Raw genomic sequence first — 14,908 nt, 5'->3', positions numbered from 1 at the left:
AGTTGATTCAGATGATTAGATTAATAGCTCGTTTAGAGAACCTTTTCATGATATGCTAATTTTTTGAGATAGGAATTTTGGGTTTTCATGAGCTGTATGCCAAAATCATCAATATTAAAAAAAGAAAAGGCTTGAACTACTTCAGTTGTGTGTAATGAATCTAAAATATATGAAAGTCTAATGTTTATCAGTACATTACAGAAAATAATGAACTTTAGCACAATATGCAAATTTTTTGAGAAGGACCTGTATAAAATCTGGTTTTTTTTTACACAATAAAAGCACGCAGAGCTATGGGGACTGGATATTGCGGATGTGCTAGTGGCGATCTATCAGCCCATGTCCTCAGCTTTATACCCAAAATCGAGGTGACAGGTTCCCTTTAAATAGACATAGAATTATGTACTAAAAGAGTATTGGCACCACATAGGCACATCTCTGCCTGCCTACAGTTACCAATAGAGGTAGCATGGGAGCTTACTGCATTGTATCTTATTATTGAGCTCAGTTCTTTACAGTATGCAGTCAGGTTTGAAAGGTGGGTTTACTATTTAAAATAATGTGGTTCATTTATTACAAGTGTATATGGTAATATTATTACTTCATACTTACTTTTGTTTCCCATATGACCCCAACCAGTAATATAACAATATGTGTCTGGTTCAACCAACTGGCCCTTGGATGGTAAGCAGACAGGTCTCACATAGCTAGTCTCCTCAATGTTTTCATTTAATTCCACTATGCTGATATCATAGTCCACAACAGCTCTGTTATAGCGTGGATGAAGGATTATGGTCTTAACCAGACGCGTCTGCATGAAATCAGATGGATGATCCAAGTTGTTTATTCCAAATACAACTTTCCATACAGCGGCATTTTCCCTCCTAAAAAATACATAATCTTCAATTAATGAAAAGCTCATTCTTATTCTCTTATATACAAATCCTTAATGTACAGACAATAAAATCATTTGTCACTATGGTTGGATGTTTTGCTGAAACCAGCATTTGGCATGCAGTGGATAAATTACTGAGTTAGGCTCAGAATGAGCCATCTGTCCTAGACCTTTAACGAGTTCAACTTTTTGTGGCAAACTGCAGGTAAGCTGTTAAAATAAAAACTTAAACTCACCTTCAGAAGCCCCTTTGATCCACAACCATAGCTCGATCCTCTCCATTGGGCTGCAGCTTTAATGTAATGTTTTGGCCGGTGGACCCCATGTGACCACGGCATCCAATTACTGACCACAGAGGCAAGTTCAGACTACCAGATGATCCTCTGGTGGACCCAGCTTGTGATCTATTAGTCAGCTCTAAGGATCTTGGAGAAAAATACCATTTAGAGATGCCTTTGGAGATAATCACTTGCCATTAGGGTCTATTTCATTGATTCAAAAACTATTAGACATTACTGATAATGTAGCAGATGGGCCCAAGTTTTAGCAATCTCCCTGCAGTTTGCCACAAAACAGGTGAAAGGACCACTAAGGTTCCATTCTCTGGAGAATTCCCTATGTAATGAGCAACATACAATAGACAATAGTTAAACAGATGGATAACGCGTTCTTCTAAGGAAGAAGTTTCTGGATTCTTATAGACCTGAGAATGTTTGTTATTAGAGTTCAAATTTCATATTATGGATGCTTGGATACTGAACAGAAGAGGGCCTGTTGCACTACCAGGGCTGGCTGATATAAGTATATGAAATGAGTGTATGAGAGGTTCAACTGGCCATAGACATGACATTTTTGTTGGTACCTCCCATTGATATCATATCGTGCCATCAAAGAAAAAGGTTGGGCAGACGGAGTTTCACTTTGGCAAGTTCCTGTTTCTCTGGAAGACGAGCAATACCGTACATCACGTATACTTACTAAAATAACAAGCACGTTTATAAAGTGAAAAATCCGAAACTATAATAGTAATACAGTATAGTGTATAGTTAGCTGGTATTACATGTGAATACTCTATAGCTGAATATATGCTGTCTTTCTGTGACACTGATTGAATGTACTGTACAACATGTATAACATGGGGGAATGTGGACGTAACTTATAATGAGGTTCCAGTACCATTAAAAGCAATCTACCATTGTTACACAGACCAAGGGGGTATTGCTGCATCAAGTTTGATGACCTATCTCCCTCATAATAAGGACTTTGACTTTCGAGGAATAAAAATTAGATAAAGTCAGTTTGTAAATTATATGTTCCGATTAACTCTTTTAACTTAAAATGGTTGTCCACAATTTTTTTTTTTTTTTTAAACCCCTTCCCCACCCACCCACTCAGCAGAACCTATGAAGGGAATTCTAGTTACCTGCTCCCGACCGCTCAGTTCTAGCTCTGTATCCCCTATGCTGTCTACACTCACTTCCAGTCTGTCCATGTAAACTTTCTGCACAACAGGGTCACATGTGCTGCTGCAACCGATGACTGGCTTTAGAGGTGACATGTTCCCAAGTGACATATGTGACCTAGCAGTGAAGACGGCCTGGGAGCTACTGTATGGAGTCTGAATGGAGAGGCAGCGAGGAGTTACCTTCATAGGTCCCGCTGATTGGGGGTGGAGAATTAAGAAACAGCATAAATTGTGTCTAATCACGGCATCCCCTTTTTCATCTGAAACCAGCAGTGAGCAGCTAACATCACTAGAAGTGGCTAATGGCCCTTGATGAAAGTGTGGTAGAACTCTACAGACTTGTCAATCAAATGAATGTCCAACCATAAAAAAATTAGTGGGGTCTGCCAGGTCCTGAATGGGGTACTCTCTATGGCTGTATCCCCTAATGGCATATGGTAAGGATTGTCTTATTGAGACACCCCTTTGAAAACATAAGAAAGGAATGTGATTTAAATGTAAAACCAAAGTTCATAAAATGCCATGAAAGATGAAATCTTTCTCAATCATTTATGTAGGAGTTTCATTCTGTCCAGACATTTGGGCTCTGATATCAGCATGGTTACATTTTTGCCATCGTCTGGTCTTCTATCCTACTGTGTAGAGTTGCCCCTTTATAGAGTAGAGATGCTTCAACAGCAAATAAAATAGACATTCCACATCTATATATACTGTACGTGTGTCCTAGAATGTATACATGCCACAGATGGAACATAATCTGCTTTGCAGTAATGAGAACTTTACAATGAACTGCATTTTCGGAATGTCCGCTTCATTTTCTTGCCAACATTTTCTACATCCATTACTTTAGAGCAGGGCCCTGCAGGGGAGCCACTTATAGACTTATTAAAGGGAGAAGAGCAATAATGTAGAATAGGAAACTGTCATCCTATATTGTTCCCTGTGGTCAGAGATCCTGAAGTCATTAGAACCATTCAATGGAATTACTTATGTAACATTAGCCTTTAACAAATGTGTGTCTAGTGGACTTTATAGCTCTTGTAGAATGGTTTTATCACGTAATAATGCTGTCAGCTTCAACCCAATTTACCAAGTTACTATTAGTTGCAGAAGGACTGGAGAAATAGATCAAATATCTTCTTGCTGTTTAATGCACCTTGTAAATTTATTCTCTGTACGGCAATTACTGAACTGTTCGATGAAAGGCAATAAATACAGACTGACCTTCACTAAATAAAAAAGTCATATGCTTCGTGCTACCGTACGAAGGCAGAATAGCCTAATGATTGCCATAATGACTTACTATATTTAATGAAAATTGATAATGGGCTCATTTCTATCCATGTACAGATGCTTCACTAGCATGTCTCTGTTCATAGGATGCAAAATGCACTATAAAAACAATAAATGCAATATTAAGTATGTATTGTGGATATAATATTTTGTACAAATGCTAAATATTATACAAATAATTTAAATTCAATTTTTTTGAACCAATTACCTAGATTGTTTGGAGAGCTTCTTCTCCAGTGCCCTCTCAGTGTAGGCAGAAAATCAGATAATTATAACCTAGATTTATAACCTTGTAGGGGTGCTTAGGATTCTGCACCAAATAGACAGTACAAGAGCTAGGGTACTTTCACACTTGCGTTAAAGTTTTCCGGTATTGAGTTCCGTCGTAGGGGCTCAATACCGGAAAAAAAAAAGATCAGTTTTATCCTAATGGATTCTGAATGGAGAGCAATCCATTCAGTATGCATCAGGATGTCTTCAGTTCAGTCACTCTTACGGTATTTAGCCGGAGAAAATACGGCAGCATGCTGTGGTATTTTCTCCGTCCAAAATTCCGGAACACTTGTCGGAATGCTGGATACGGCATTATTTTTCCATTGAAATGCATTAATGCCGTGATCCGACAAAACGGAACCAGTTTTCCAGTCTGCGCATGCGCAGACCTTTTAAAAATGCAAAAAAAAAAATATACCGGATCCGTTTTTCCAGATGACACCGGAGATACGGATCCGGTGTTTCAATGCATTTGTTAGACAGATCCACATCCGGATCCGTCTACAAATGCTATCAGTTTGCACATGGATTTCCGGATCCGGCAGGCAGTTCCGGCAACGGAACGGCCTGCCGGATCTTCACAACGCAAGTGTGAAAGTACACTTAAAAGAAATGTGTCTGCCAGTTAAAACCAGTTAAAATGCATCTCCTTTTTTTCTAATCTGTTTTTATTTTTGGATTTCAGATGTTTTTATTCTGCTTCCTGAACATGATTATAGGGGCGGCCATTTTGCCTGAGCTGTTCCTAACAGCATTAAGAAAATTGCTTTATAGCAGCCCCATGGTCCCTAGACACAATGATCACGAGGGGACCTCATTGACTTCTATTGGACAGTTTTCTAGGCATGTTCTGTGCCCTGTGCAGAGGTTATTGTAAAAGGAAAGAATAGATAAGCTTTGACAATCACCTATTGTGAATGGTGGATCATAACTTATCTATACACAGAGGTGACATTTACAGATAAGCTAATTTCAAAAAAATTTGATTCGGCCGAAGTTTTCAAAATGATTTGATTCGATCCAAATTTATTTGCGGCGAATTACGTTAAAAAAATGCTATTTCCGGGCTGCAGAGAGCCTTTATAGTTGTGTAGAACACTGTGCCTTGCAGCTACACGCATAGGGAGTCTGCTGGGGTAGTGAAATAATACTGTGAGTCAGTATGACATGCAGATGACAGGGGTCGCTCTTAGAATCACTGCATACTTCAGTTATTTGGTCAGTTTTGGCCCTGTGACTGCCCAAATAAGTAAAGTATCAACTCAGCCTTACAGGTCGATGTTAGCGTCAAGAAGAATCGCACTCCTTTTACATACTCGTAGGCTGATTCTACATAGATGTCTACAGAACCTGTTCTATTAAACACTTATACAAGTAGAGCCCCCGACAGAGTGGAGAGGGTGTCAGCAATAAGTTTGTGTTGACGTCACTGATTCATTTGCCCTTCCTCTGATCCGTCAGAACAATAACCCACAAAAAACGGATCCTGTCTGTGGACCATCTGCCCTCACTCGGTCAGCATTTGCTCAATAATCCATCAGTATTGCTAATGTAAAAAAAAAACAGGAGTGGATCTAAAACAGAGAAGACACGTGAATGGAATATTTGCATGTCTTCTGTGTTTTGTACCCACTCCTGCTTTTTACTACCAAATCATAAGCCAATTCTGATGGGACCATACAAGCCTTATAGCTGATAAACAGACAGGATCCGTTGTGCGTCTCATTTCTCCTTCCTTCTGACAGATCAGAAGAAGGGTCAAATAAATGATGATGTCAGTCAGGCCGAAAGCCAAAATAGTGGACCAGTCATGAAGTGGGGAGGGTGGGAACAGCAGGAGAAGTCCACAGAGTGAACCTATGACATAGTGGTGAAGTGGAAGCAGCATGAGGAGACCACAGAGTGACCAAATGACAGGATCTGGAGGTGGCAGCAGTATGAGGAGGCCACCGAGTCGCACAATGACAGTCTGGAGTTGGCAGCATCAGGAGAAGGCCACCGAGTGGCCCAATGACAGAGTGTGGAGGTTGCAGAAGAATCAGGAGGCCACAGAGTGGCACAATGACTGAGTCTGGAGGTGGCAGCAGCATGAGGAGACCACAGAGTGGCCCAATGACAGAGTGTGAAGGTGGCGGCAGCAACTGCATCAGGAGGAGGCCACAGAATGGCACAATGACCTAGTCTGGAGGTGGCGACAGCAGCAGCATCAGGAGGATACCACAGAGTGGCAAGGTGACATAGTGTGGAGATGGCAGCAGCATCAGGATACCACAGAGTGGCAAGGTGACATAGTGTGGATATGGCGGCAGCAGCATTAGGATACCACAGAATGGCAAGTTGACATAGTGTGGAGATGGAAGCAGCATCAGGATACCACAGAGTGGCAAGGTGACATAGTGTGGAGATGGCGGCAGCAGCAGCAGCATCAGGAGACCATAAAGTGACCCTGTGGCATAGTGGGGCGGTGGGTGGAAATACCAGAACCCGCTGAGGAAGGTGGGTGAAAGAAGGAGCACTTGGCATCAGATGTGTGGCATCAGGTGGGTGGCAACATCAGAGTAGTAGCTGAGGTAGGTTTGGCTGAGGCGGCACCATGGATGATCTAATCAGGCATTGGTGGGTGGAAATCCTGGCTGATCCACACCTGATTCATCTTGACAAAGGTCAGTCTCTCCACATTTTTGGTGGACAGACGAGTTCTCCTTGGTAATTATGGCCCCCGCTGCACTAAACACCAACTCTGATGCCACACTACTGGCCGGGCAGGACAGCTTTTCCAGGGCAAACTCGGCCAGTTGCAGGCAAAAATTTATTTTGGCTGCCCAGTAGTCCAGCGGATATTCAATGACGGCTGGCAGGATGCTGTCCAAGTATGCCACCACCTGCTGGTTCAGGTCGTGCTCCAGGTCTACCTGCTGCTGCTGGTGGGTAGTTTCTGGCAGCAAGGGTCCAACAAGGTGGAGAGCCAGAAGTCATCCCTCTGCAAGTGAGCATGCATCGGGCCATTTTTGCAAGTGACTCGGAGGGACTCTCTGCCTCCATCTCCACTGAATACTGCCACGGTGTGTCTGGGTCCTCTGTCTCATCTTCCTGATCGCCCTGTAGCTCCTCTGGCTGCTCCTGCTCCTCCTCTCCCGTCACCTGAGTAGAAAAACCACCCATTTTGCTACACAATGTCTGTGCTCCAATGTCCTCCTCCCCCTCTTCCTCCTCTTCTAGTTCAGCCCCTACAGGGCTCATGTGACCGTGAGATCTAGGCGCCACATCTCCGGTTCCCTGACCAGCCATTGTTACCACCATCTGTTCCAGGACATGAAGCAGTGGAATGACGTCGTTCATCCCGTAGTCCTGGCGACTGACAAATAATGTGGGGTCCTCAAAGGGCCTGAGCAAACGGCAGGTGTCATGCATGAGTTGCCACTGGCTGACATCAAAGTTACACAGGGGAGTACTCCTATCCGCTTGGATCATCAAGAAATCGTTGATGGCCTTTCTCTGTTCGTATAGTTGGTCCAACAAATGGAGGGTGGAATTCGAACGGGTGGAAACGTCGCATATCAGCCTATGTTGGGGGATGCCGCTCTGCCACTGCAGCTCAAGGAGGGTGTCCTTTGCTGTGTACGAGTGGCTGAAGTGTAGGCAAAGTTTCCTGCCCATTTTTAGGATGTCTTGCAGATGGGTGGAAGACTTCAGGAACCTCTTGACAACAAGATTGAACACTTGTGCCATGCAGGGCCATGTTCTTCTCGTTGTTCCGATTTTCAGTTGTCGCAGAGAAAGCCAGGATTCGATTTCTTGAGGAATCACATGGAGCAGTACCTTTCCTGTGTGACTCCGTTCGCCAAGGCAAACCAGGTGCAGAACAGCATGACACCGCCGTGCCCTAAACATGTGGTATGCTGGAGGGGCACTGTGACTTGTCCCTGCAGTGGAGGCTGAGGACATGGTGGAGGATGAGGAGGCAGAGGCGGACATTGTCGCTGGACCAATGGCGTGAGAACATGGAGGCGGAAGCGGCATCACCTGGCCAAGTTGCTGGTGTAGCTGTGCAGGAACCACATTTAACCACATTCACCCGTAAAGGAGTAAAGGACATGTATTGTCCCTGACTGTAGTCACAGCTACACACGTCGGCGCTGCCGTGCACTTTGGAAACAAAAAGGAGGGGGAGGGGTCAGCACATCCCAATGCGTAGGTGCACGTTGCTGTGGCTGCAAATATATATCTGAAAAACACATAGTGCAACAGCACTCTACAAACCAAATAGAGTACAAAAGTATATTATATTGCAAATGCCATGCTATGCTAATAATTTAGAGATGCTTAGCAAATACATTTTGTACAAAATCATTTGAGCCCGTCTGCCGTAAGCCAAGGCGATCTCTATAAGACGGGTCCTAACACTAAAACTCACCTGTTGGGTGCCATGACAGCGACCATGAAATTCAGGAAGTGCAGGTCCCACATGCCCATGCTTCCTGAATTTCATGGTCGCTGTCATGGCACCCAACAGGTGAGTTTTAGTGTTAGGACCCGTCTTATAGAGATCGCCTTGGCGTGCGGCAGACGGGCTCAAATGATTTTGTACAAAATGTATTTGCTAAGCATCTCTAAATTATTAGCATAGCATGGCATTTGCAATATAATTTACTTTTGTACTCTATTTGGTTTGTAGAGTGCTGTTGCACTATGTGTTTCTCAGATGTGCACTTTGGAAGACACCGACAGGCTCAAGGACTGGCCCACTTTCTGTTCTACATGTTTGTGCAGGGCTGTTACTGCCTTTTTGGCAAAGAAATGAAGGCTTGGGACTTTCCACCTATGCTCGGCACAAGCCATCAGTTCTCTGAAAGGTGCAGAGTCCACCACTTGGAAAGGGAGGGACTGCATCACCAGCAACCTGGACAGGAGCACGTTCAGCTTCTGCTCCGTTGGATGGGTGCACACATACTGTTGTCTCTTGGCAATCGCTTAGGTGATCGATTGCTGACGGAATGACTGATGAGGAGTAGGAGGAGCAGGAGCATCAGGACCAGCAGAAGATAGGAACGACAGACAGCTCCCTTCGGCTGAGGTGGTGAAGCCTTGACTGCCTGAAATCGGGTGCGGCGTGCCACTGGGTGATGCAGTGGTTGCTGCGGCAGGCTGGACCACCACATCGGAGCCACGGTTCTCCCAGGCCACTTTATGGTGTCACTGCATATGTGACGCAGGGCTGTGGTGCCAACATTGGCACTCTGGCCACGCTTCTGCCCACATATTCTACATATGGCCATGTTGTAATAGTTTCAAACCGCGCTGCTTCAGATTTTGTTATCCGATACACAGGTGAATGAATCAGGGTATTAGCCTCTATCTTCCTCTCCCAAAGGCTTCGATCCTCCTCAGACCGCCTCCTCTGCAGGGTTAGATAATCGGCATATAGTGAAGTACCCTCTTAGTAGTTGGTATAAAAAGGTTTTATTCTACTCACAAACAATGGTAGACAATAGGCATATCACAACAATAAAATCCGTAACGTTCCTGCCTACGTAACGAAGCCTTTGGGAAGGAACACTGTCACACCGCCGAGTAGCTGATTTTACCCCCAACACTATGCACTGGCTGACTGCTACCGCCGCTGCTTCTGTGAACCTGCACACCACTCCTTTCTGGGCAGGTAGCCTGCTGCAAAGCGGGTGGTCTACTCCGTGCCCGTTTGGCTCCCAACCTCCCACCGGCCACGCTAGTGACTTTCTGGCTCAGCCGCTGCCTCAGGGGCAAGCTGCAACCCTCTTCTCCTGATGATGACGAAGCCCCTTCTTCACCCGGCTCCCAATTGCGATTGGCTTCATCATCGGCGAGTACTGTCTGCACGTCAATGATGTCCTCCTCAACCCTCTCTGGATCAGGAGCCTGACCGGTCACAATACCAGCTCCCACGCCACTCTCCTCATCATTACTTGCCCGCCTAGTGGAAGAAGCGGCGGATGTCTCCTCCAGATCTTGGCTGGGCAGTAGCTACTGACAGTCCTCGCTGTATAGTAGAGCTGAGCCGACAGCATACATAACTTCTCTGGCTGAGGGAACAGAAAAGGACAGAGGCAGGTTGAGGACAGGTCAGGGCACAGGGCCTGCTCCCGATCCATGCCAACTAAGGGTTGTGTCTGACGAACCCACCAACTGTTGGCTGGGGGTGTCTGATGGGATGAAGTGGTGACCGAGTTTACCAATCAAGAACCGCTGGGTTGCTGGTCAAGACACGACCGCTAGATGACACTGGGAGCTCAGGCCTCTTCCTGCGACTCCTGCTGCCTCGCCTCCTTTCTCTGCTGTGACCTGTGCCTGTGACAGAAACATTTAGGCCTCTGCCACTCCCCTGTGCAGGGCCTGGCACTTCTCTGTCTTACATACTGTTAGCTGAACTAAATAAATAAAAATGAAATTCAAACACCCCTAAAAGCGTTAAATATATTTTTCTTTTTGTACTGAAATACGCCACTAAACACTTTCACCACATATAACTGCAGAAGTGAACTACGTATATATTTTTATTCTTGTACTGAAATACGCCAGTAAATGCTTTCACCACATATAACTGCAGAAGTGAACTGAGAATATATTTCCCTTTTTGAACTGAAATATGCCACTAAACGCTTTCACCACATATAACTGCAGAAGTGAGCTGCGCATATATTTTTATTTTTGTACTGAAATATGCCACTAAACGCTTTCACCACATATAACTACAGAAGTGAACTGAGAATATATTATTCTTTTTGTACTGAAATAGCCCACTAAACGCTTTTACCACATATAACTGCAGAACTGAATTGAGAATATATTTTTCTTCTTGTACTGAAATACGCCAATAAACGCTTTTGCCACGTGTAAATAATAGCTTTAATTTCCATACACACAAATGAATTGGGAACACTACACATTCTATTCCAAATCAAAACATGAAGAAAAATATATCAAATTTGTGTTTTTCCTCTAATAATATTAAAGGGCTTCTGTCACCCCCCACAACTAATTTTTCATTTTTGGGCATATTAAAATCCTTATTGGACGACTATTCCCTATATAGGGCTCTTACCTTGTTCTGTGGCTTCGTTTCATTAAAAATCAAGCTTTTAAAATATGCAAATGACTTCACTACCAGCAAGTAGGGCATCTACTTGCTGGTAGCCGCCGCATCCTCATTTTAAAAAACCGCCCCCTCCACCAGTTGATTGACAGGGCCAGCGAGCGCTCTCCTCCTCCGGCTGGCCCTGTCAGCATCTCAAATCCCGCGCCTGCGCCTTACGTGTCTTCATTTGGCGCAGGCGTTCTGAGAGAAGGACGCTCCCTTCCTCAGCACTCCCTCAGTGCGCCTGCACCGATGACGTCACCTCTAAACCCGAAAGAGAAGACGTCATCGGCGCAGGCGCACTGAGGGAGTGCTGAGGAAGTGAGCGTCCTTCTCTCAGAGCGACTGCGCCGAATGAAGACACGTAAGGCGCAGGGGCGGGATTTGAAATGCTGACAGGGCCAGCCGGAGGAGGAGAGCGCTCGCTGGCCCTGTCAATCAACTGGAGGAGGGAGCGGTTTTTTAAAAGGAGGATGCGGCGGCTACCAGCAAGTAGACGCCCCTACTTGCTGGTAGTGAAGTCATTTGCATATTTTAAAAGCTAGATTTTTAATGAAACGAAGCCACAGAACAAGGTAAGAGCCCTATATAGGGAATAGTCGTCCAATAAGGATTTTAATATGCCCAAAAATGAGTTTTGGGGGGTGACAGAAGCCCTTTAAAGAAAAGTGAATATTAAACTGTTCAAAAGAATAGCAGTGTTTGTATTCTTCTTTACAAACTCAAGCATTCACTATATAAACTGAAAAATGTTTGAAAATTTAGCTTTCCTCCTTTGAACTCCTAAACTAATATTTAGTTGTATAACCGCTGTTTCTGAGAACTGCTGTACATCTGTGTTGCATGGAGTCAACCAACTTCTGGCCCCTGTGAACAGGTATTCCAGCCCAGGATGATTGGAATACATTTCACAGTTCTTCTCTATTTCTTGGCCACTCCATAACATCAATCTTGTTGGTCTGGAACCAAGATGTTGCACGTTTACTGATGTTTTTGGGGTCATTGTCTTGTTGGAACACCCATTTCAAGGGCATTTCCTCTTCATCATAAGGCAGCATGATCTCTTCAAGTATTCTGATGTATTCAAATTGATCCATGATCCATGATTTGCGATAAATAGGCCCAACACCGTAGTATGAGAAACATCCCCATATCATGATGCTTGCGCCACCATGCTTCACTGTCTTCACAGTGTACTGTGACTTAAATTTAGTGTTTGGGGTCGTCTGACAAACTGCTTCCGGCCACTAGACCTAAAAAGAACAAGCTTACTTTCATCAGTCCACAAAATGTTGCGCCATTTCTCTTTAGGCCAGTCAATGTGCTCTTTAGCAAATTGTAACCTCTTCAGCACGTATTTTTTTCAACTGTGGGACTTTGTGGGGGCTTCTTACAGATAGCTTGGCTTCACATAGGCGTCTTCTAATTGTAACAGTACTCACAGGTAACTTTAGACCTTCTTTGATCTTACTGGAGTCCTTGCCATTTTGGCTATTATTCTATCAATTCGAATGGTAGTTTTTTTGCTTTCTTCCACGTCTTTCAGGTTTTGGTTACCATTTTAAAGCATTTGCAATTATTTTAGCTGAGTAGTCTATCATTTTCTGCACTTCTTTATATGTTTTCCCCTCTTCAATCAACTTTTTTATTAAGGTACACTGTTCTTCTGAACAATGTTTGGAACTACCCATTTTCCTCAGAATTTCAGAGAGAAATGCACTGTAACCAGCATGTACAACATTTGCTGCCTTGCTTCATTAAATAAGGGAAATAATTGCCACCTGTTTTTCAAAGAATTAATGACCTCACTAATTGAACTCCACACTGCTATTATTTTAAACATGGCCCTTTCAATTAGTGATTCAATTACACAGCACTAAACACTTTCACCACACATAACTACAGAAGTGAACTGAGAATATATTTTTCTTCTTGTACTGAAATACACCACTAAACGCTTTCACCAAATATAACTGCAGTAGTGAACTGCTTATATATATATATATTTCTTTTAATACTGAAATACGTTACTAAACCCTTTTACTGCAAATAACTGCAACAGTGAACTGCGTTTATATTTTTCTTTTTGTATTGAAATACGTCACTAAACGCTTTTACCACACATAACTGCAGAAGGGAACTGCGTATATATTTTTATTTTTGTAATGAAATACTAAACACTTTCACCACATATAGCTGCAGAAGGGAACTGCGAATATATATATATTTTTGTACTGAAATCGGCCACTAAACGCTTTCACCACATATAACTGCAGAAGTGAACTGCGTATATATATTTCTTCTTGTACTGAAATAGGCCACTAAATGCTTTTACCGAAAATAACTGCAACAGTAAACGGCGTATATATATATTTTTTTTTTACTGAAATACGCCACTAAACGCTTTTACCACATATAACTGCAACAGTGAACTGCGTATATATTTTTATTTTAGTACTGAAATACGTCACTAAACACTTTTACTGCAAATAACTGCAACAGTGAACTGCATATATATTTTTATTTTTGTACTGAAATGCGTCACTAAACGCTTTCACCACACATAACTGCAGAAGTGGACTGAGAATATATTTTTCTTCTTGTACTGAAATACACCACTAAATGCTTTCACCACATATAACTGCAGAAGTGAACTGCAGATATATTTTTCTTTTTGTAATGAAATACGCCACTAAACGCTTTCACCACATATAGCTGCAGAAGTGAACTGCGTATATATTTTTCTTTTTGTACTGAAATACACCACAGATATAAGCCACTAAAGGCTTTTCAATATATCAATTGCACCCCAAGAACAAATTGCTGGAATGACAGAGCTGTCTAATGGCTATTTGGATCCCCAAATAATCTTTCCCTGCACTTGTAAATCGCTTTTGTTTTCACAATGAGGTTTTTCCTATCACTGTCCCTAGCGCCTTCTGTTGTCTCTCCCTGCACTAAGATGCTGTGAAATGATTCCTCCCTATCCTTTCCCTGCACTTATAAATCGTTTTTTCAGTTTTTTTTTTCCACAATGAGGTTTTTCCTATTGCTGTCCCTAGCACCTTCTCTCGTCTGTCTCTGCACTCAGAACACTGGAAAATGTCTGAATCCAAGATGGCTGAGGCTATTTATAGAGCTGTGACATCACAGGGCTGGCTGGCTGCATGCATGGCATTATGGGTCCTCCCGCCTTCCCAGAGTTCCTTGCCCCATGTCCTCACACGTGTAGCCGCCATTTTAGGAAAAATTGTGATTCGTTAATACGAAGCGCAAGGAAATTCACGAAACTTCGTCAGCTTCAATTCGCTCATCTCTAGTGATACTGTCACGCTGGCGGTCCGTGCCCGCCACTGTCTTGCTGTCTTGGGCAGACGCGGACGTCGCTCTACTGTCTGTGTGAATTGGGATTAGAGCTCTGTGAACTTTCCTTCAGCACTGAGAGAGTTAATGCTCTCCTCCTGCCCCTGTCCAGGTGCTGGTTAAGTTGATGGTCAGTCTCCCTATTTAGCTGGGCTGTGGTTCCACCTTCTCACCTGAGCTTTGAGGTTATTCCTTTCTAGTAACCAGCAAAGGTGATCTCATCTGAATTTTTGTGTACCGATCCTTGTTTGTCTTCTGATTCCGCTCCTTGCTGTCTGCCCTGACCTTGGAACTGCTATTTGGTATACACAAGTACTCAGTGTGCCCTGACTTTGGAACTGCTATTTAGAATACACAAGTACTCAGTGTGCCCTGACGTTGGAACTGCTATTTGGTATACACAAGTACTCAGTGTGCCCTGACTTTGGAACTGCTATTTAGAATACACAAGTAGTCAGTGTGCCCTGACCTTGGAACTGCTATTTAGAATACACAAGTAGTCAGTGTG

At 43.5% G+C, this 14,908-nt stretch overlaps 1 protein-coding gene across 1 annotated transcript in view; it reads right to left on the bottom strand.

Moving 5' to 3' along the window:
• The window catches only part of CORIN (corin, serine peptidase), a 498,512-nt gene that overhangs the window by 16,575 nt on the left and 467,029 nt on the right, over positions 1-14,908 (bottom strand). Inside the window, exon 20 of the mRNA XM_040418907.1 lies at positions 613-884. Within this exon, the coding sequence (XP_040274841.1) occupies positions 613-884 (272 nt within the window). The remainder of the gene's footprint in view (positions 1-612; positions 885-14,908) is intronic.

This window comes from Bufo bufo, chromosome 2 (assembly GCF_905171765.1).
Source record: "Bufo bufo chromosome 2, aBufBuf1.1, whole genome shotgun sequence".
In the NCBI taxonomy this organism is placed as follows: Eukaryota; Metazoa; Chordata; class Amphibia; order Anura; family Bufonidae; genus Bufo; species Bufo bufo.
The sequence above is the reverse complement of the archived record's forward strand: the minus strand, read 5'-3'. Positions and strand labels throughout refer to the sequence as shown.